Source organism: Octopus bimaculoides, chromosome 3, assembly GCF_046866305.1.
Source record: "Octopus bimaculoides isolate indiv1 chromosome 3, ASM4686630v1, whole genome shotgun sequence".
NCBI lineage: Eukaryota > Metazoa > Mollusca > Cephalopoda > Octopoda > Octopodidae > Octopus > Octopus bimaculoides.
This window is the reverse complement of record NC_142930.1, coordinates 24810186-24832784: the sequence shown is the minus strand read 5'-3', so window position 1 is coordinate 24832784 and position 22599 is coordinate 24810186. Positions and strand designations below refer to the sequence as shown.

The 22599-nt window shown below is 37.1% G+C and overlaps 1 protein-coding gene across 2 annotated transcripts in view; it reads right to left on the bottom strand.

Annotated features, from left to right (window-relative positions):
• LOC106878293 (replication factor C subunit 1) overlaps window positions 1–22599 on the bottom strand; it is a 45341-nt gene that overhangs the window by 5165 nt on the left and 17577 nt on the right. For both annotated transcript variants that reach the window (XM_052966605.2, XM_089348685.1), the window contains exons 9-22: window positions 21433–21483; window positions 19025–19105; window positions 17313–17606; window positions 16227–16512; window positions 14056–14159; window positions 12709–12820; window positions 10634–10728; window positions 8678–8815; window positions 5723–5818; window positions 5504–5602; window positions 3843–3991; window positions 2732–2849; window positions 1620–1765; window positions 527–740 (exon numbers count right to left, since the gene is read on the bottom strand). In XM_052966605.2, coding sequence (XP_052822565.2) covers window positions 527–740; window positions 1620–1765; window positions 2732–2849; window positions 3843–3991; window positions 5504–5602; window positions 5723–5818; window positions 8678–8815; window positions 10634–10728; window positions 12709–12820; window positions 14056–14159; window positions 16227–16512; window positions 17313–17606; window positions 19025–19105; window positions 21433–21483 — 1983 coding nt within the window. The remainder of the gene's footprint in view (window positions 1–526; window positions 741–1619; window positions 1766–2731; window positions 2850–3842; window positions 3992–5503; window positions 5603–5722; window positions 5819–8677; window positions 8816–10633; window positions 10729–12708; window positions 12821–14055; window positions 14160–16226; window positions 16513–17312; window positions 17607–19024; window positions 19106–21432; window positions 21484–22599) is intronic.

Genomic DNA, 22599 nt, shown 5'->3' with positions numbered 1-22599 from the left:
GTAGACTTAGAATTTTAAATTAAGCCTTTCTATGCTTGATAGCTAACTTTGTTAGCAAGACTAAGTCCATCAAAATCTCATATTACTCAATATAAACATTATCAAAAGTTAACCACCTTCTCTTGCTCTGTATCTTTCTTTCTCTCATATAAAAAGATGTTCTCTCTTTTACATTATTTACTTCATTTTAGCATTTACTGAACACACACACACACACACACAAACTAATGTTTATAATCACATATGAACTGACACCCCACCCACTATTATCACCACTACCAACAACAAGGAAAAGCCACCTAGTGAGCTTCTGCAAAACCACACAACCAGCAAGAAACAGCAGTCAAGTCATTCCCAACCAACTTAAAGATACATATTAGCTAAACAGGTCAGAAGCACACTTTGCCACAAAAAATGGAAAATGGTCATGGCTAGTGTGTCCTTGATCTTAGGTCAGCTCCATTAAGCTTGTGCAAATGTTTAACAACAATAATAACAATAATAATGATAAGGCAAGAATACTTACAGCAGTAGTGAGGCTTTTGGTGTAATCCTTAGAATTAGGCCACTTGTTAATGTCCATTATATTGTCATAGTCTTCCCTAAGTAAATCATATTTGTCCATCAATGCAATGACTTCAGGTACACCCTCCTTTTGTTGCTCTTGTAGAGGTTTCACAAGGTGTTGCTGAAGACATGGTAGATAATCCAGGTTGAGACCTCTTAGGTCTGCTGAAATACTGAATGGAAGAAAAGGTAAAATATTAGGTGAATTATGCAGGCTGTGAGACAGAGACTCTTTTATTCATTTTTCCATGCTTGCATGTTTAGATGTATATATCATCAAGGCATTGTTTTACAGCCAGATACCTTTCCTGCCATAATCTCTTATTTCACATAACTTTGATGGCATGAAATGAATAAATGATTTGCTGACAGAAGTGACAATGACACAATTGTGTATTTGTATACATTTGCACTTTACATAAGTCATGAACTACAGCTCATGACTTACGTAAAGTGCAAATGTATACAAATACACAAACTTATAAACATACATACACACATATATTTTACTTATTTCAGTCATTGGACTGAGGTCACACTGGGAAAACCAACATTGGTTGTTAAGTGGTGTTGGGAAACAAGCACAATCACACACACACACACACACACACAAGCTTCTTTCAGTTTCCATCTACCAAATTCACTCACAATGTGCTGGTTGACCCAGGGCTATAGAAGAAAATACTTGGTCAAGGTGCCATACAGCAAGACTCAATCTGGAACCATATGATCAAGAGTAATATAATAGAAGGCATAGCAACATGTGTGAAAGAGTGTCACTGGCAGTAAAGTGATGAAGAGCACCCTATATTTAACCAAACGCCAGTCCAGGGTCACATAAAATCAAGGAAAAGCTTCCTTAAATGTTTTATTCCCCTTGAGGCCAACTAAGATGGACTATGTAGGACAAAAGAAACATTGACTTCAATATGTTCTTTATAAACATCAACTAAGCAATATTCTTACGAGTCTGGAAAAGTTCTTGGTAGTGTTTCTGCTACATTAAATATATTTTTTAAAATTTAGATATTATTGAATATTCTTTTACTCACTTTAGTTTCATATGACCTCCAAGTTCCTGTAAGATACGTTGATTTTTGTTCTGAGATGAGAATTTCCCAAGCCAACTTGGGAAAGACACCATATAGTTAACACTGCCTCTCATATATTCACCGGGCAAAACACTAGCGTATACAGCCTGCAAGTAAAAATATATAAACTTATACATACACACACATATATATAGGCATATAACACAGACAAAAATAAACAATTGCAGAAATTCAAACATCACATTAATGCTACATCACTGGGGTCAATATAATCAACTGTAACCTTCCCTAGCTCAGTTCCTTTCTCAAAGGTCATTCTGCAGCATATTTTTTTAATGTTTTATGGTTACATTAGTTGGTTTTAGATAACACTACTTTAGAAACTGAATATTTATGATGGATAAATCTACAAATCAAAGATACTATATGTACCAGTCTCAAGATCTGCAAGAGACCAACGTTATACCACTCATTAAATTTGTCTCGTTTCAGCTGGCATATTGTAGCTTAAGTTAGCCCTGACTGAGCAAATCTTATGGCACATAGGTTGTTGGTTCAATGAATAGATATAATCCACAGATCCAGTGCCAGATACACCAGGCCTTTGCTTCACTGAGAACCATACTGTGTGCTCACATTCTAAGTGAGGAATGGCAAAGTGATTAACAATAATAGTGAGAAGACAGACATTGTGAAGTGCTGAAAAATATGTTAGGATAACATTAATGGTGGTTGTGGTGATTTTACTAATGAATGAACAGGAGTAGAGGAAATATCTGTAGTGTTAAAGGAAGAAGAGATGATGGTGGTGGCGTAAAAAGGAAACAGTGTTAGGATGGAGAAACAGTAGTGGGAGAAATAGTAGCAGGAGAGGAGATTGAGTTGGTGTTAATGTAGCTAATAGTAGTATTGTTAGAGGAGCATGGTGGTAGGGAAGGTGAACAAAATACTAACATAATGAAAAAAAAGTGAGAGAAAGAGTAGAATTAAATGCTACAAACCAGAATTATTTATTCCAAAAGAAGTAGTAAGTAATAAGAGGGAATATCATAATAAGTAATAATAATAAGTAATATTATAATAAGTAATAAGAGGGAATATCCTGTACTTACCTCTACCGGAAGTAGAGTCCAGCTCTGTCTTTGGCGTATGAGCTTTTCAACAATATCTCCATCACAGATACTGTTGGCTGCATGTGCTAACAGAGACAAATGTTTCGCTGTGTTTCCTCTATAACAACAAAAATAAAAGAAATCTGTAAGCATTTTTATGCTTTGATGTATCAAGAGTCAGCCCACTTAAAACACAGTTTCATATACATTTTATTGTTAATAAATATTCAAGAAAAATGTTATATGTCTAAAGGTTCAGTGGTATGATACTTAAAAAGGATATACACTGATAGTTTAAAATACATGCCATCATTATATGCAATTCACTATTATTAAAAGAAATGATAATATTGATTATAAGTACAATTATTAAGTTGAGGTCAACCTGTCTTTACTTGGTTGATTGGGGTTAATGTAATCAACTAACACCCACCCACTAAAATTTCTGGTCTTCTGCCTAAAATTTGAAACCATTATTATCATTCTTCTTTTTATTATAATTATTATTCTTACACTCTGAGTTGAAATTCCACCAATGTCAATTTTGCCTTTCATCCTATTGGGGTCGATGAAATAAGTACCAGTTGAGTACTGGGTCAATGTAATCAACTATCCCCATCTTCCAAAATTTCAGGCCTTGTGCCTACAGTAGAAAGGATAATTAGAGTGTTGAACAAAATGTCTTGTTGCATTTGTTCCAGATTTTTATGTTCTGAGTTCAAATCCTGCTGATGCCAACTTTGCCTTTCATCTTTACTGGGCCAATGGAATCAAGTATCTTTCAAATACTGGGGTCAATTTAATGAAACTGGCTCTCTACAGCCAAACTTGTATTCTTGTACTTATGTTTGAAATTATTATTATTATAAGTAGTAGTAGTAGTAGTAGTAGTAAGCTGGACGAATCATTAGCATGCTGAACAAAATGGATGGTCTCCACTAAGCCATCACTAAATGCCATTCTGTTAAGTCACTCAAGCTTTCTGAATACATTTATACTAACCTACTACTCTAATTGGATTTTGAGTTTGACTATCAAATTTTTTTCTATACAGTTCAGTTTAATCTCTTTATTAAAAAGATAATAAATAAATTATTTCACATGATCTTACCTTCCTGCAAATGGCTCAACAGATGCATAGTTTTCTTGCACAAATAAAGGTGCTAGTTGATAATTATGGAAAAATAAATCTGACTTGTCTATAAAGGACATTTTCTTTTCACCACCAGCAAAGACTTGCCGACACACATCAAAAGGATTCTAGAAAAAAGATAATTTTCAGAAACATCTAAAATATTCAGAGAACAAGCCAACAAGGGTGCCTCTACATGGTTGCTTGACCTGCTTGAAATAGCAGCCACATCTTCAAAAGGAAATCAACATTGGATAATGTAGACCTACTGACATTATGTTTGGGAAAATAAAATAGGATGTTCACAAATGAAACATTTATGCTTATACTTGACCAGGAATGACAAAGGTTAAAAACAACTCACTGAAGTAAAATACTGTTGCTATCCTTCACAGATATTTGACTCTTTGGGGAGGTTGGGGGTAGGGGACAAGATGATTTTTTACTGACTTAGATCAAAATATATACTTTTTTAACTAAGAACATACAACTTCTCTCTGAAAGAGGCACTGATAAATTTAGTATTTTCTAACATGAACAGATTAAATATATCAATAACAAAATGGTCAAATATTATATAACAATAGTTCAATACAATATAAATGGTGGTGGTGGCTAAAGTGGTAGAGCATAAATTCTCAATGGTCCAGTTCATTTACTATGGAGAAATATAAAATTCTCTATTGTACACAGTTACAGTCACTCTTTAATACATGAATATTTCATTACCATGTAAAGCTAAGTTCAAATTCAACCGGATGTTAAGAGCTGTTTAAAATCACTGAAAGAGTATATTCTTCAAAAGGAAATCAACATTGGATAATGTAGACCTACCAACATTATGTTTGGGAAAATAAAATAGGATGTTCACATATGAAACATTTATGCTTATAGGCTTACTTAACCTCATGACAAAATTTTCACTTGCACCCAATGACTTACAGGACATTAAATAAATTGTTATAAATGAAACACAAATCATAATCATCATCATGTAATGTCCATGCTCCATGCTGGCATGGGTTGGATGGTTTGACAGGATCCAATGAGTCTAAGGACTGCATTGTGCTCCAATGGCTTGGTTTCTAGAGCTGGATGCCCTTCATAATACTAACCACTTTACAGCATGTACTGGGGACTTTTCCATGCCACCAGCACTTTTGAGGTTGCCATGCAGCTCACAGGAGTACAAACCCTGGGTTAGGTGTGTGTGTGTGTGTGTGTGTGTGTGTGTGTGTGTGTGTGTGTGTGTGTGTGCATGTGTGGTGGGGACAGTTTCATGTTAGGTGGTAAGGAGGTGAGACTATGAGGTGGAGGATGGGGGAGAGTAGGTTCTTGTAGAGGATCTGTATGGGCACATCTAGTAGAGGAAGAGGAGAGAGAAAAAGAGAAAATGATCAGTATGAGGTTTAAGAGATAGATAATAGCACAAGGTGTCCAGGCAGCCCCTCAAGGCACAAGGTGAGTAGTAGTGGGTGGGTAACTGAGCGATTTGCAAGAGTGTATGGGAAGGAGAGGAAGACTGCCAAAATGGGTAGGTTGAAGGGTGGATGATCAAAGAGCCATGAACTTTTTACACAGTTCAATAATCTATATTTACAATAAAAAAAATAAAAGAAACTACAAAAAGTCATACTTACAAGTTTTATATCCTTCTTAGCCATTTCTGCATTGCTTTTGGCATCTTCATATGATATATTTTTATTAGATGAACTCCACATGAACAAATTGTGGATGACCTGTTCAAAATAAATTCAATAGTAGAAGTAATCAGAACAAAATAAAAAATAAATATAAGGGGGGAATGAATCAAAAGAAAGAAAAACAATTTTAAAACACAAATAAAGCTTTTAACTTACCTGTCGAATATCATGATTAGAAGCTGAAATTATCTCGTTTAAAGCACCTGGGTTAATGTGCAGGCCTTCTTTGTATGCAATAGTCATCATGGCAGACTATTAAATTGAAAAAAATTATTATTATTATTATTATTATTATTACACACACACACACACCTTAAAGTGGTGCATACTTAACCCTTTAGCATCCATTTTACTTAATGGGTATAGTTTTCAACTAATAATAACCATGTTTCAAATAACCCTTATTAGCTACAGTACTACTTAATGGGTGTTAGATATGTCAATGTATTTATTTAAAAAGGATGTACTCATTAACACCAATATTAAAAAGGAAATAGGATTTTCTACTGATTTTGGTAAGTGTTCTGCTACTAAATAATTTTTCCACATACATATATATATATATATACATACATACACACACACATATATATATATATCATCATCATCATCGTTTAACGTCCGATTTCCATGCTAGCATGGGTTGGACGATTTGACTGAGGACTGGTGAAACCGGATGGCAACACCAGGCTCCAATCTAATTTGGCAGAGTTTCTACAGCTGGATGCCCTTCCTAACGCCAACCACTCAGAGAGTGTAGTGGGTGCTTTTACGTGTCACCCGCATGAAAACGGCCACGCTCGAAATGGTGTCTTTTATGTGCCACCCGCACAAGCCAGTCCAGGGGCACTGGCAACGATCTCACTCGAAAATCCTACGGGAGCCAGTCAGGCGGTACTGGTGCATGTGTGTATATATATATATATATATATATATATATATATATATATATATATATATATATATGGGAGAATATACAAATAATAACAACAGACGAGGACAGGTGGTGTAAATAACAAAAGGATATATTAGTATGACGCTCGGGAATACGGAAAGTCTTTGACGTTTCGAGCTACGCTCTTCAACAGAAAGAATACGGAGACAAGGAGAAAAACACGGAGAAAAAAAAAAAATATATATATATATATATATATATACAGACACACATACAATACAAACGGTGTAAAAATGTGAATGCTGATGATTATCAATACATTTTGGATGAATGCAATAAAGTGGAGCAAGAAGTTCTCATCAACTCATGAGCCAACTTTATGTCAAAACAAGCCAATGAGGGAACCTCTACGCCAGGGGGATCCCTTTGGTTATTATTTTATTTTGGAGGACCCCCATAGCCATTCAATGTTTAAACACTAGTTTTATAGTAATGTCTTTCAAAATTCCTGCTTTGATTTTCACAATTAACTTGTGTAAGTTGAACTATGTAAAATGTTAGAGAAAGAAACTTGACTGTTTCTTGCAACACATACCAATTCATATATCTAAAGCAAAATTTTCTCAGGGGCCCTTCAAATTCCATTGTGGATCTCTAATTTACTATTTTCTAACATGGACCCCCAAAAATCTTATATGAACCTTCAGGGGCCATATGGACCTGAGTTGAGAACCAATTGCTCAATCAGCTAAAAACAGCATTTTCCATGCTTGCTGTATTTGAAAAGATGCTTTCCAAGTAATCAATTTATTTTTTTCAGCTAGACATTTTTCCTATTATAAACTATTCCACCTTAAAATAAGAGTGGAACATAGCTATTGTCAGTCAATCAAATGGAAATGAGCAGAGCCAGGCATTTTACTTAGAAACATGAATGCAATGGCTGTCATAAGAATCAACTAAAACCGTGTAGTCAGTAATGTAAAAACTTAACTTCACACTCATTTGTGTCTTACTTTGTCATTGTCATCATCATCATCCAGTAGATCTGGCCACCCCCGTTAACTGGGGTGGCCGGATCTACCTCAATGCCATAGCAACCGCCCTCACACCATCTCGCCCTGTTTGGGCATCCTTCCTTCTCAAGCCAACCCTCCCAATCTCCTCCTCCACCTGTCCCCTCAAAAAATGCTCCTCAACACATGCCCATACCACCGCACTCCATTCGGCCTTGCAAACCGTTCCACTGATTCCTCCAACCCCAGCATCCCCATCAAATCCTCAGTCCTCCCCTTATCAAACAACTTCACTCCACCCATTTCTCTCACCATGCTCTCTTAATCCTTCTCAAAATTGCCACCTCTCTCTCCCTCAGACACCATGTTTCACTCCCATACAGCATTGCAGCTCTCACGCAACTCCTATGACCCTTCCTTTCATCTTCAATGAGAACCTTTTCCCGTATAACAACACCCCACATTCCCTGAACTTCACTCAGTCACAGTTGCTACATCCACCCTATCTCTCAAATAACAAAACCTCACCGTTTCCACCTAGTCACATAGTGTTTCCACTGGTTCTGCCAGCCCTCCAGCTCCTTTCTCACATCTTCCACAAACAAACTCTCTGGCCAGTCTTTGGGTCGCCTTCTTCATTTTCATACATCTACCATGAATCCAGTTCTCACACTTCATACACAACACCGCATTAGCCATTACCCTCCTCCCACATACACATGGATCCACCTTACTCATTAACATTTCTCCTTCCATCTCGCTCACCATCATCTTTGTGGTATATATATATAACATCATCATCATCATCATCATTATCATTTAGCATCTATTTTCCATGCTGGCATGGGTTTGACGGTTTGACTGGAACTGGTAAGCCAGAGAGCTGCACTAGGCTCCAGTCTGATTTGGTTTGATTTCTACAGTTGGATGTCCTTCCTCAAACCAACCACTCCAAGAGCATAGTGAGTGGCTCTTACATGTCACTGGCACCAGTGCCGTTTACGTGTCACCAGCACTGGCCACAATTACGATTTCATTTGGTTGATGCGTCTTCTCAAGCACAGTGAATCACCAAAGGTCTTGATCATATGTCATTACCTCTGCGAAACCCAACATTTGAAGATCATGCTTCACCACCTTGTCCCATGTCTTCCTGGGTCAATGAAAGTCATTTAAATAAAAAGTAAACAATTATCTTACCTTTATTTGTGCCATATGTGGACGCTGGAATCTCAAATCAAAACAGTAATTTGCGAGGGAACGGATTTTCTGGTGTTGTCTATCATTACATATACATATAATTGGTATTTTGGTAGTTTTCACTAATTGGATTAATTCCTGGGAAAAAAAAAGTAATCCATATAATTACTGATCTCTCATGAACATCATCATCATCATCATCAGTTTAACATCCACTGTTCCATGCTTATCAGAAGAAACTTGTTGAAGCAGATTTCTACAGTTGGATAATCTTCCTGTTACCAACCTTCACCTATTTCTGAACAAAGTAATATTTTCCCTAGTTTTTTGAACAATGAACAGCTAAATTATCAGCAAGAAACTCTCAACGTGATCAATCATTCACTATAAACAGTAAGCAAATTTCCCTCAAATCACAACTTAACACCTTAAAAAAAAACATCATTGAATAATATAGTCTTTGATAAACTATTCTAAAGAAAGATGTAGTAATAAGTAGAAAACCTTCGGTCTTAAGTCTGACCAATAAGGCACATCCTAGGGTTAAACATCACTGTTTTATGCAAATGAATGTACCTCTACATAATTGTGCAAACTACTAGAAATAACAGCCAAATCTTCCTCAAATCGCACTATCACCTAAGAGAAAAAAGAAACAGGACATTGGATAATTTAGTCCTAAGATATACCATGTCTAATAAAAAGATGGAATTAAGGTTTATTTGATCTGAGCACACCTGAAGTTAATGAATATCATAAGCCAATGAAGAAAACTAACTTGATTTGCTAGTAATAGTAGCTAAATCTTCAATTCACACTTTTGAAAAGAAAGATACATTGGATAATGTAGTCCTAGGTACATTAACCCTGAAAACAATATGGAGTGGAACACCTGATCATAGATCTAGATTAAGATCAACTGGTACTAAACAACATCAACATCATCAATGACTTCTTTTAGTTCATTATTTTAGTCATCATGTCTAGGGACATGCTAGAACATTACCTAAACATCAACCAAATCTACTGAATATTTGTAAATTGATGCTCCAAAATCTCCAGAAATATGTTGTTTACAAGCAGTATTAATAGTGAAACAGATTTCATTTTTTAAAGTTATTTATTTCTTGATGACAGCTTAAATCTCATAGCAAAATCTTTAAAAGTTGCAGGAACAATCCAAACTTAGAAAAATGATGTGAAGTATTTAAGGTCTTCATAGGTAAATTCAATTATAATTTAGTATAAACCCATAAATTTTGGCAGGAGGAAGATCTTGCACAGTTAACATTACCCTAGTGTTGACTGGTATTTATGTTTGACCTTGAAGACAAATACAGAGTGAAAGGGGCTCTTAAACTTGGCAGACACCTTAGCATAAGATGCAGCCATTCCATGCTGCACATAACAGCAAATGTGATTTTCTCTGCTGCTGTGTATATCAGATGACAATGGATTGCAACAAATGATGAAACACTATCAAACAAACCATGCCAGTTAAAAGAGAAATATGACAATGAAGATGAAAATTCATCTTCTATCCAGCCTTTCTTTATAAAACAAAAACAAAAGAAAATATTTCAAGCCAACAGCAGTGGTGCTGCTGATGTGATGGTTGTAAGTCCTATAACAACATTGAAGTTTTTGCAGAATAGGTGAGTTTAAGATAGTTCAACCCTATTCAAGTTTTATGCACTGTTAGAAGTTATGAGTAAGTTATGAGTATGGCCATTCAATCTGCTAGAAATAACAGCCAAATCACCCTCAAATTCCACCCTGCCATCTAAGAAATAGAAAGATGCATTAAACAGTATGGTTTTATATAGATAAAAGCAAAAACAATGTAATCATAAATGGAATGTTTTTGACCATAGATTTGCTTGATTAAAGTTGACTTGGAGTGGAAAAAACAACAGTGATGTTCATATTTGGAAAAATTTAAAGAATGGTAGTTACCGCAATGCCTCCACGATCTTCATTACCGGCCATTCCATCAACTTCATCCATTATTACACAATGTTTAAAGCCATTTGAAGATGAACTCTCAGTTCCTGTTAATGATAATAATAAAAGTAATGATAATCATTACTAACATATAACAGAAAACCACATTAATGATAATTATTCCATGGCTGTGTGATGAAGAGGTTTGTTTCCCAACCCGTGCCAGCACCAACTTGACTTGCTTCCGTGCTGGTGGCACGTAAGAAGCACCCACTACACTCACAGAGTGATTGGCGTTAGGAAGGGCATCCAGCTGTAGAAACACTGCCAGATCAGACTGGAGCCTGGCTTCCCAGACCCCAGTCAAACCGTCCAAGCATTGCTAGCATGGAAAACGGATGTTAAACGATGATGATGATGATGTAACTCGTTGGCAAAAATGTATTGATTGTAATGGAACTTACTTTGATGAATAAAATTTCCACATTGTTGAAATATATTGTGATGAATTTCATGTTTCAAAACATTGCTTACATTTTACTCAGCCTGATATATATACATATATATATATATATCATCATTATCATCATCATCATTAAACGTCCGCTTTCCATGCTAGCATGGATTGGACGATTTGACTGAGGACCGGTGCAACCGGATGGCTACACCAGGCTCCAATCTAATTTGGCAGAGTTTCTACAGCTGGATGCCCTTCCTAACGCCAACCACTCAGAGAGTGTAGTGGGTGCTTTTACGTGTCACCCGCACGAAAACGACCACGCTCGAAATGGTGTCTTTTATGTGCCACCCGCACAAGAGCCAGTCCAGGGGCACTGGCAACGATCTCGCTCGAAAACCCTACAAGGCCAGTCAGGCGGTACTGGCAAAGGTCACGCTCAGGATGGTACATCTTATGTGCCACCCGCACAAGAGCCAGTCCAGGGGCACTGGCAACGATCTCACTTGGCTTGCCGGGTCTTCTCACGCACAGCACATTTCCAAAGGTCTCGGTCAGTAGTGATCGCCTCGGTGAGGCCCAATGTTCGAAGGTCTTGCCTCACCACCTCAGCTCAGGTCTTCCTGGGCCTACCTCTTCCACGGGTTCCCTCAACTGTTAGGGAGTGGCAATTTTTCACGCAGCTATCCTCATTCATTCTCACCACATGTCCAAACCAGCGCAATCGTCTCTCTTGCACACCACTACTGACGCTTCTTATGTTCAGCTTTTCTCTCAAGATACTTACACTCTGACGGGTATGCACATTTACATTACACATCCAGCGGAGCATACTGGCTTCATTCCTTGCGAGCTTACGCATGTCCTCAGCAGTCACAGCCCATGTTTCACTGCCATGTAGCATGGCTGTTCGTACACATGCGTCATACAGTCTACCTTTTACCCTGAGTGAGAGTCCCTTTGTCGCCAGCCGAGGTAAGAGCTCTCTAAACTTGGCCCAGGCTATTCTTATATATTCTTATTCTATATATATATGTATATATATATATATATATATGTATATTTACTCTTTTACTTGTTTCAGTCATTTGACTGTAGCCATGCTGGAGCACCGCCTTTAGTCGAGCAAATCGACCCCAGGACTTATTCTTTGTAAGCCTAGTACTTAGTCTCTTTTGCCGAACCGCTAAGTTACAGGGATGTAAACACACCAGCATCGGTTGTCAAGCGATGCCGGGGGGGGGGGGAGACAAACACACAAACACACATACATACATACATACATACATACATATATACGACGGGCTTCTTTCAGTTTCCATCTACCAAATCCACTCACAAAGCTTTGGTTGGCCTGAGGCTATAGAAGACACTTGCCCAAGGTACTACGCAGTAGGACTGAACCCAGAACTATGTGGTTAGTAAGCAAGCTACTTACCACACAGCCACTCCTGCGCCCATGTATATATATATATATATATTATATACACACACACACATATATATATATTATATACACACAAATATATATATATATTATATACATACACATATATATTATACACACACACACGCACACATATATATATACACACACACACATATACATAAGCAAAAAGTACATATTTACCACAATAATCAACTAAGGATGTATTCTTCAGTAAAGTTGATAGTTCTTGACTGAGAGAAGATTTATTCCGTGTGTCTGATGCATTCATTTCAACAAGTGAAAAACCAGCTTCCTACAAAAATTAAGTTAAAAAAAAAGAAAGAAAATTAACATCACTGATTTGATAGGCGTCAGAGTTAACAATATTAACAAAGAGAATTGACTTGACTTGGTGTATATGTGAAGGATGGGTAAAGTCAAGTCTCATTTGTACTAAGATGGGTCAGGTACAGGTATGTCTTCAGGTTCAGTCCCACTGTGTAACACCTTGAGCAGGTGTATTCTACTATAGCACTGGGCTGTCCAAAGCTATGCAAACAGATTTTGGGAGAGAGAAACTGAAAGGAGACTGCCATAAGTGTGTGTGTGTATGTGTGTGTATACATGTGTATCTATATTTGTTTACAGCTGCATTCACTCTGGTGATGTTATCAGTTCTCTTGTCAACAAATCACCTGGTCATTTTGTGCCTTCTAAACCATAAGAGATCTCTTGCAAACATAGAAAAACAAACATAAAAGAAATGACTGAATGAGGATGCATTGAAAAATCCAGGATTAACATAACGATCAAAATAGTGGTGATGAACATTTAGTAATATTGTTTAGACCCAGGTCAGCCTTCATTGAACAGATGTATGATCAAAGATGTTTCAGCCATAATAATCCAAATTTTTTTTTAAGACAGTAGGGAGTGATTCAAGGAAGATAAGACATTTCTAACAGCTCTAGAGATCATATAGACTTCCATATTGCAGATTAGTGATAATATTTGTGATGATACAAACGGCAACAAAATAATAAAATTTTCTTATCGTCCACAAAACAGGTCTTCTACATTACAAAAATGGAACTTACTCTTTACTCTTTTACTTGTTTTAGTCATTTGACTGTGGCCATGCTGGAGCACCGCCTTTAGTCAAGCAAATCGACCTCAGAACTTATTCTTTGTAAGCCTAGTACTTATTCTATTGATCTCTTTTGCCGAACTGCTATGTTACGGGGACGTAAACATGCCACCATCAGTTGTCAAGTGATGCTGGGGGGACAAACACAGACACACAAACATATACACACACATACATACGACAGGCTTCTTTCAGTTTCCGTCTACCAAATCCACTCACAAGGCTTTGGTCAGCCTGAGGCTATAGTAGAAGACACTTGCCCAACGTGCCATGCAGTGGAACTGAACCCGGAACCATGTGGTTGGTAAGCAAGCTACTTACCACATAGCCACTCCTGCGCCTCCTTACTGAAAATAATTTTTTAAAATAAAGCAGAAAGAAAAAAATATTAATTTTTTTACCTTACAGACAACATGAGCAGTTGTTGTCTTGCCAATGCCAGGTGGACCAGAGAGAAGTGCTGCCTTTGAACCTGCACCATTATCATTTCCACCATAGAATCGATCTAAACAAACAAATTATACAAGTGACAAGGAACATAGAATTGCTAAAAGAAAAACAATGCTGAAATGTGTGTATACATTTTAGAATGTAATATAGATTCTCTTGAACTAGTGATTCTGAGATTATGGTACTGAAATACTCATAAAATAATATGGTAAATAGCTTGACCATGGTCACAATAACTGCCTAAAGGTCAGTGAGCTACTTTGTCATGGGTGCAATAATTGCCCTAAGAAGTTTGAACAAAGTAAATCTCATATGGCATGCCAAACACTTTATATGGTTGGAAGTTGTAGAAGAGGGAGATCCAGGAAAACATGAGAAGTGGTGACAGCTGAGCTCAAGTCCCTGAGTTTCATAGAGGGGACAAGGACTGGGATGTGAGGCAATATGAGATTTTCAAAAATACCCACCCTTCTCAATGACTAACTGAGTTATAGGAGTTATACATTACTGTGATTCATTTCCCCCACCCACTGAACCAAGTTATCTCTCATTATGCATGACACTGCCAACCATGTCATCTTTGTCTCTAGTCTGTCCCCTACCAACTCTATCATCATTACTGTCCTGTTGTTCTCTTCTGCATTCCTCTATCTTCAACTTATGACTCATTGATCATCCACCTGTCAACCCAGCCCAATTATTACAGTTGCAGTCTGTTCCTCATGCAATCTAGCAAACCACCCACCCACTTCTACTCACCTTGTACCATGAAGGGCCATCTGGGCATCTCATTGCCACTATTTCTTTGCAGCTCCTTCTCATCATCTCTGCCTCTCCTACTAAATATGAGTAACCATGTGGCTCCTCTACAAGAACCTACTCAGATCCTGAGGTTGATAGTCTTGAAAGCTACATGACAACCTCAGTAGTGGTGGCACAAAAAGCATCCAGGGCACAGTAAAGTAGTTGGTATTAGGAAGGGCATCCAGCTGTAGAAACCACACCAAGCAGACACTGGAGCATGATACAGTCCCTGAACCCACCAGATCCTGTTAAACCATCCAACTCACACCAGCATAGAACGCTGACGTTAAATTATGATGATGATGGTGTGTGTGTGTGTGTGTGTGTGTGCACATGCATGCACACACAAACATCTTCTACATCATTTCTATCTACCAAATTCTAATCTTAAGGTATGAACCAATGATGTAGCTATGATAGAAAATACACTGCCAAGATACTGTATGATGGAATCAAACACAAAGACAAGGTAGCAAAGCAAATTTCTAGACCATAGAGCCTATACCTACACTTAATATGCAGGTATTTCCTTACCAAAAAGCTATAGGATTTATTTAATACTGGTATAAAGCCACTAATTTGCAGAGGTGTGGTATAATTGATTGTGTCAATTACAAGTACATGACAAATCATGGTAATTTCATCATCATCATTTAATATTCATTGTCCATGTTGGCATGGGTTGGACAGTTTGACCAGAGCTGGCAAACTGGGGAGCTGCACCAGACACCAGTCTGATTTGAAGTGGTTCCTACAACTGGATGCCCTTTCTAACACCAATTTCTTTTTATTAGTTCCAGAAGGGTAAAAGGCAAAGCCGATCCTGGCAGGACTTAAATATCAGAAAATGTTATGAGCCTAATGTTTCCACATGGGCAACAATTTTGGAAGGGATGGATACAGATCACTGAAATGACTGTACTGCAAGACAGGTACTTATTTTAAAGAACTCACAGAAACAAAAGAACAGCCAAGTCAAGTGGAGTTTCAACACAGAACACAGAATTATGAAACTAAATATTGTACGGTATTTAGACAGATGCTCTAACATTTCTGGTGGTTACTTGAACCTGCTAGAAGCAGCAACCAAAAATTATCTAATTCATACCTCATCATCTTGAATGGTAAATGCTGCATTGGACAGTGTAGTCTCTGATATAAAAAAAAAATAGAAAAAAAAGAAAAAACGGTATGGTCATGACTAGAACAACTTTGTTCTTAAGTCCACTTGATTAGGGTTGGCTTGAGATTAGATGACATACAAATATATACAAACACTGAACAAGGATTATCTAAGAATTCAAACTGAATACATTACTTGACTGAGGTTTGATTCCTGCCGCGCGGTTTGCATGCCAGTTACTGATCCATTTGAAAAGTTTTTTTGCATTGCTTTTGTCACCATTTTGACCAATTATCTGTTTTAACTTGTTTGGTTTGTACTTGTCCACCCAAAGGAGTGATGTATCTGAAGGAGTTTTGGGAATATTTGTTGTGTCTGGCTTTGTGTCTTTGGTAGAAGTTGAGGTAGAAGGCACACAACTGGCTTTTAATGGGCTTTTAACATTACTTTTTTTGTCATTTTTCTTTGTTTCCAACTTTTCCTGAATAACAAATAAATGATAAAAATAATAAGAAAAATAAATAAGTAACAACAACAGAATAATAATTCTTTCTATTATAGACACAAAACCTGGAATTTTAGAGAAGGTAGGTGTTCAATTATACCAACCTCAGTGCTCAACTGGTACTTATTTTATCACCCCCGAAAGGATGAAAGGCAAAGTTAACCTCAGTGGAATTTGAACTCAGAATCGAAAGACAGATTAAATGCGATCATCATCATATAACGTCCATTGTCCACGCTGGCATGCTGGAAGGCTGCACCAGACTCCAGTCTGATTTGGCATGCTTTTCTACTGCTGGATAGATACCCTTCCACTAAGCATTTTATCCAGTGTGCTAACGATTCTGCTAGTTTGTAGCCTTAATACATGTATAGTAATGAGGATGACAATTTCTTAGATTATGCATTTGAAAAAGAAAGGTCTATTTAACTGAAATGACTCCATTAAATATATGGTATTCCACCTCTAACGCCACCATCTTTTAACATTTGTCTTTTGTGCTGGCATTAGTTGGATGGTTCAACAGAATCCAACAGGTCAGAGGACTGCCTGATGCTCCAATGTCTGCTTTGGCTGGCTGCCCTAATGTCAACCATTTTATACAGTGTACTGGATGCATTTTTCATGACACCAGCACTAGTGAGGTTGCCACGTAGTTCATAAGATTGAGGCCCCCTTTGACTTGGAACTCTACTGCTCTAGGCCATCTTCACTATACCTTCCCAGTGTGTTATAAGAGCTAGAAACAAATGATGTGTACAAGAATATGCACTCACTTTTTTCACTGTTTCTTCTGCATTGATAAGGAATTTAGATTTTTTGCCTGGTTTACTGCGGATTAGATCAAACAAACCATCTTCATCAATCTGTGGTGTTTTCAAGTTGCCTGCTTTTTGTATTTTAGTTTGACCAGGTTCTCGACCAACAACCAAATAATTTGTTTTGCGGCTCAGTGAAAGTGTTACTCTACCACCATACCGCTCAATCAAAGATTTTGCCTCATCTCTTTCAATTGAGTCTAAAACTCCAGTGATTACAAACGTTAAGCCCTCCAAACAGTTCTCAGCTCCCTGTACAACAGAAAAAGAGAAAAAATAAAATTCAAAGTAATTTCGATTATTTTCAATGAAAGTTAAATATCATCACATTTAATGTGTTGAACAATAAATGTTTGTCTGAAAGAAATAACCCATATCAACATTCATTTTCCATGTAGGTATGGGCTGGAGGTTTGACAGGATCTAGCAAATCACAAGGCTGTGTTGAGCTCTAATGTCAACTTTGGCATGGTTTCTACCCTTCCTAATATCAACCACTTTACAGCAATTAATTTCACCTTTCATATTTTGTAAAAATTACATTTTTAACAGTTCTATTTATTCCTATTGGTATTGTCTAGCTCTTGTGTCAGCAACAATCAAGTAGAAATATGATTGAAGTGTTCTAGATGTAACCATCTTTTTATTCTAGATACGTGTCGTTTGTTTTGAGACAGAAGGATGTAAATTGAAGACTTCCAGCTGCTATTTCTAGCAGGTCAAATGACAACATAGACTTTTAGTTGTTAACTTGTTTTATCTTTGTCATTTGAGGTTTTATTTATTATTTCTAAGCACAAGTGCTGACATGTCACTACTTCATACAAGCTTCCAATGCCAATAGGCCCGTGACTAAGACAACAAACAATTCCCTATCTTGGTCGGCATATCTATCTCCTGGAAACGGTTCAGCAACGTGCAACCAGACTATAAGATGCTATAAGGCATCTACCATACTCTGAATGTTTTGCTTCCCTGAGCATGGAGACATTAAAGCTCCAATCTCTGACAACTGACTTGGTAGACACCCACAAGATTATCTACCATCTTTCTAAAAACCTTGGACACATTTTTGAATTTCATGTCTAACACTCGTGGACATGCTAACAAAATCAAAAACACAACACAGTACTGTATACAATAAGTTCATTATATTATACTGAATGTACTACAGGAAAAAAGAACAAAAACTGTTAGACCTTTAACAAAAAGGTTTCAACTATGTAAAACGACATTTAAAAGAACCTCTTGTAAGTAACATGACCTGCTAGAAATAACAGCCAAATCTCCATAATAATCAGAGACTAATATCTTGAAACAAAATGAAGGGCACATTAGATAAAGTAGTCTAAGATAACCCTAAAAAAACAGAATGGTCAGTCATAACTGGAAAATATATCTGCTTGATTAGTGTTGGCTTGTTAAAGGGGTTAAAGAACATCTCTAGTTTAGTCAAATATTAAATTGATTCTTCACATTCAAATAAAATCCCTCATCTTAACATAGTTCTAGTCAGTGCCAAATACAAAAATACAGCAGCTGCTCTCTCTCTTTCATTCTTTATTTCTTTTTGTCTTAGTCTTTCTTTGTTTCACTCTCTCTCGCCCTCTCTCTCTCTCTCTCTCTCTCTCTCTCTTACTCTTTCTCTTTCATACAAAATTTCTTCTTACCGTTGGAATTTCTTTAGATCCAAGATGTTGAGGCCCTTCTCTGTTCAGATATGAGAGGTATGAGGTTTTCTTGTCTGCAGGCTACAAGTAGATATTATTTGCATAATGAATACAGTTGAAATCCTATGGTTAGATACAAATGAGTAAAATCAGTGCCTATCCCTCAGAGCAGTCATAAGGATTTGTAAATTACTGTCTCTCACCACTGAAAGAATGAAGATGCTTTTGGTGATCAAGCAATAACCAGACAAAACAAGCTGAGCTGTTCTTTGGTGTGTTTGATAAAACAGATGGAATCCTGTTTTACAACAGGCTCTATTTGCCCAACAAGGCTAGATTTGATGTTTATTTATCATAGGCAGAAGTGAAATCTTGTGGTAAGAAGCTTGCTCCCAAATCACATGGCTCCAAGTTCAGTTTCAATGCATGACACCTTGGGCAAGTGTCTTCACCAACAAAAGCCTTGTGAGTGGATTTGGTAAGCAGAAACTGAAAGAAGCCCACTGTGTGTGTATGTGTGTATATATATATATATATATATATATATATATATATATATATATATATATATATCTGTATCTATCTATTGCCACCACCGCCACCACCATCATCATTATTATTATTATTCAATGTCCATTTTCCTTGCTGGCATGGGTTGGGCAGTTTGACTGAAGCTGGTAAGCCAGAGAGATACATCAGCTCCAGTCTGCTTGGCCTGGTTTCTGTGGCTGCATGCCCTTTCTGATACCAATCACTAAACAGAGTGTGCTGGGCGCCTTTTATGTGTCACTAGCACTGGCAACGACCACAATTTCACTTAGCTTGGCATTTCGTCTCAAGCACAGCAAATCACCAATAGTTTCAGTGACCTATCATTGCCTCTATGAGACTCAACTGAAGATCATATTTCACCACCTCGATATATACCTGCGCATGTGAGTGTTTGACTCCTTGTTTTGACATTGTGTGATAGTTGTAAATGAGTGCCACTGTCTCGCAAGCAGTGTCATTTACTTCCAATATTCTGTGATAACATGTCAGGCCATGCAGAAACACTACCTTATTTGGAAACAGGTGAGGGTTGGCAATAGGAAAGGCATCCTGCCACAGAAAATCTGCCTCAAACACCGTCTGACCCTTGCAAGAATGGAAAAGTGAGTACTAAATGATAATGATACAAGAAAGCATAGGTTTAATACATAAAGTAGAATGTACATATGATTTACAAGAAGGGAAATTTTCTTGAATCATAAGTTCAAACTTCATAACTTAATGCTGTAATTCAATAAGTTTCAGCTTATGATAATAATAGTAATAATAGTTTCAAACTTTGCCACAAGGGCAGCGATTACATCGACCCCAGTGTTTCAATAGTACTTATTTTATTGACCACAAAAGGATGAAAGGTAAAGTTAACCTCGGCGAAAGTTCAACTCAGAACGTAGCGACGGGTGGGCACCTGTGCCCAGCGTCGCCTTCCTGGCACTTGTGCCGGTAGCACATGTAAAGACATTCGAGTGAGATCATGCCAGTGCCGCTGGACTGGCTCCTGTGCGGGTGGCACGTAAAATACACCATTTTGAGTGTGGCCATTGCCAGTACCACCTGACTGGCCTTCGTGCTGGTGGCACATAAAAGCACCCACTACACTCTCGGAGTGGTTGGCATTAGGAAGGGCATCCAGCTGTAGAAACTCTGCCAAATCAGATTGGAGCCTGGTGTAGCCATCTGGTTCACCAGTCCTCAATCAAATCGTCCAACCCATGCTAGCATGGAAAGTGGACGTTAAACGATGATGATGATGATGATTTCATCCAGTGCGCTAATAATTCTGCCAGGTTTCTAAGTTAGGCATAAAGCCGGAAATTTTGAGTGGAAATTAGATGATACTATTGATCCCAGTGCTTGACTGGTACTTTATTTTATTGACCCCAAAAGAATGAAAAGCAAACTGGAAGTCAACAGGATTTGAACTTAGAACATAAAGAGCCACAAAGTAATTTTTTCCAAAGTTCTAATGATTCTGCTAGTTTACATAGAAAATACATCATGGTTTATTTTTTTAAAAACATCAATATGTATATTCTGTACATCCTTTTCCTAGACATGGACATGTTTCTAGTAGAAATGTGTAAATAAAATTATATATTTTATACACTTCATCCTTACCACCAAATGATACAGCAACCAGTGTGAGACTGCAACTGGATTTTATACATGTTGGCCTTGACATTAGTTTTAAAAGCACTGGAATTTACCAAGACCAACTGAAAATTCAAGAAAGCTCAAATATCATTGCTCTATGTGTAAAATATAAACATTTGAAAGTGCTCAGTTTTCAGAATCAAATGTTAAAAATAAAATTCACAAGTGCAAGCAGGAAGAGAAGAAGAAGATCAAAGTCTTACATCTGGTGTGGGCGTTTCTGGAATGTTAACTTTAGGTTTTTGACTGGGAGTCTGAAAATAGATAACAACATACTTTAGTACAATGCAAAGCAACAATATTCTGCAGGGTGTTATCATTGAATTACACAAGAAAAATAAAAACTTAATAGTGCAGATGTTGAAGTTAATAGGATGACAGAAAAATCAACAGAGAAGCTAGCAGTTCATATTCTGTCACTGTCATTCCATTCTATCCATGGCTTCACCCTTTAGCATTCAGGTTACTCTGTGAAATGTAATGCTTATTTGTTCATTTTGTTTTGAATTAATCATGCATTATTTCATAGCTTCAAGATTTTCATGATGTGATTGTTATGGCATTATAAAGTGTGAGAGGCCAGGTCTGATTAGTTCGAGCATAGAACAGGTGGAACATTCTGGTCAGATATGGCCAGTTTAAATGCTAAAAGGTTAAATTACTTAATTCTCACTGACTCAATCTCTAAACCAGTGATTTACAAAGTGTGAGCAGCAAAGGGTATTTAGGTGTACCATGGATTTTTCAAAAATATAATATAACGATTTTTTAAAAATTCATTCTTAGCATCTTGAGAATTTTTTTTTTTTTTTTTTTTTAACATATTTTGTCATTTTATTTTAACTTTTAGTCAGGAGGAAAGACAGTAACCTTTTACAGGGCCTTCAAGACTAGTTAGGAAGGTATCCTCAACTGGAGACATGTCAATGGAGTCAACTCCACTAAAAGCACCCAAGCTACAAAATGGTAGTATTAAACTGGATGATGGATTTTGATTAAGTCTGCCATCCAAGTAATGTCATGGGAGGATTTGAACTCAGAATGTAATGTCCTGGAAGAAATACCACAAGTTGTCCAGTCTAATGTTCCAACAGTTCCATCAATCCACTGTCTTAGATTAGAAAGACAAAGTTGATCTCGGCAGGATTTGAACTTGGGAGTGGTGACTGTCAGGATAAATACAAGGCATTCTAACCATCAGCACTCTAATGACTCTGCCAGTTAGCTGCTATATTCATTAACTTTGTTGTAATTAAAACAAAACAAGGTAAGTAATAATTTTTTTGCATTTTTAAAGAAATTTTTAATGTTAAAACAATTTTTAAAAGTTTTTCCAGACATGGAAGAGTCAATTAAAATATGGAGAGAGC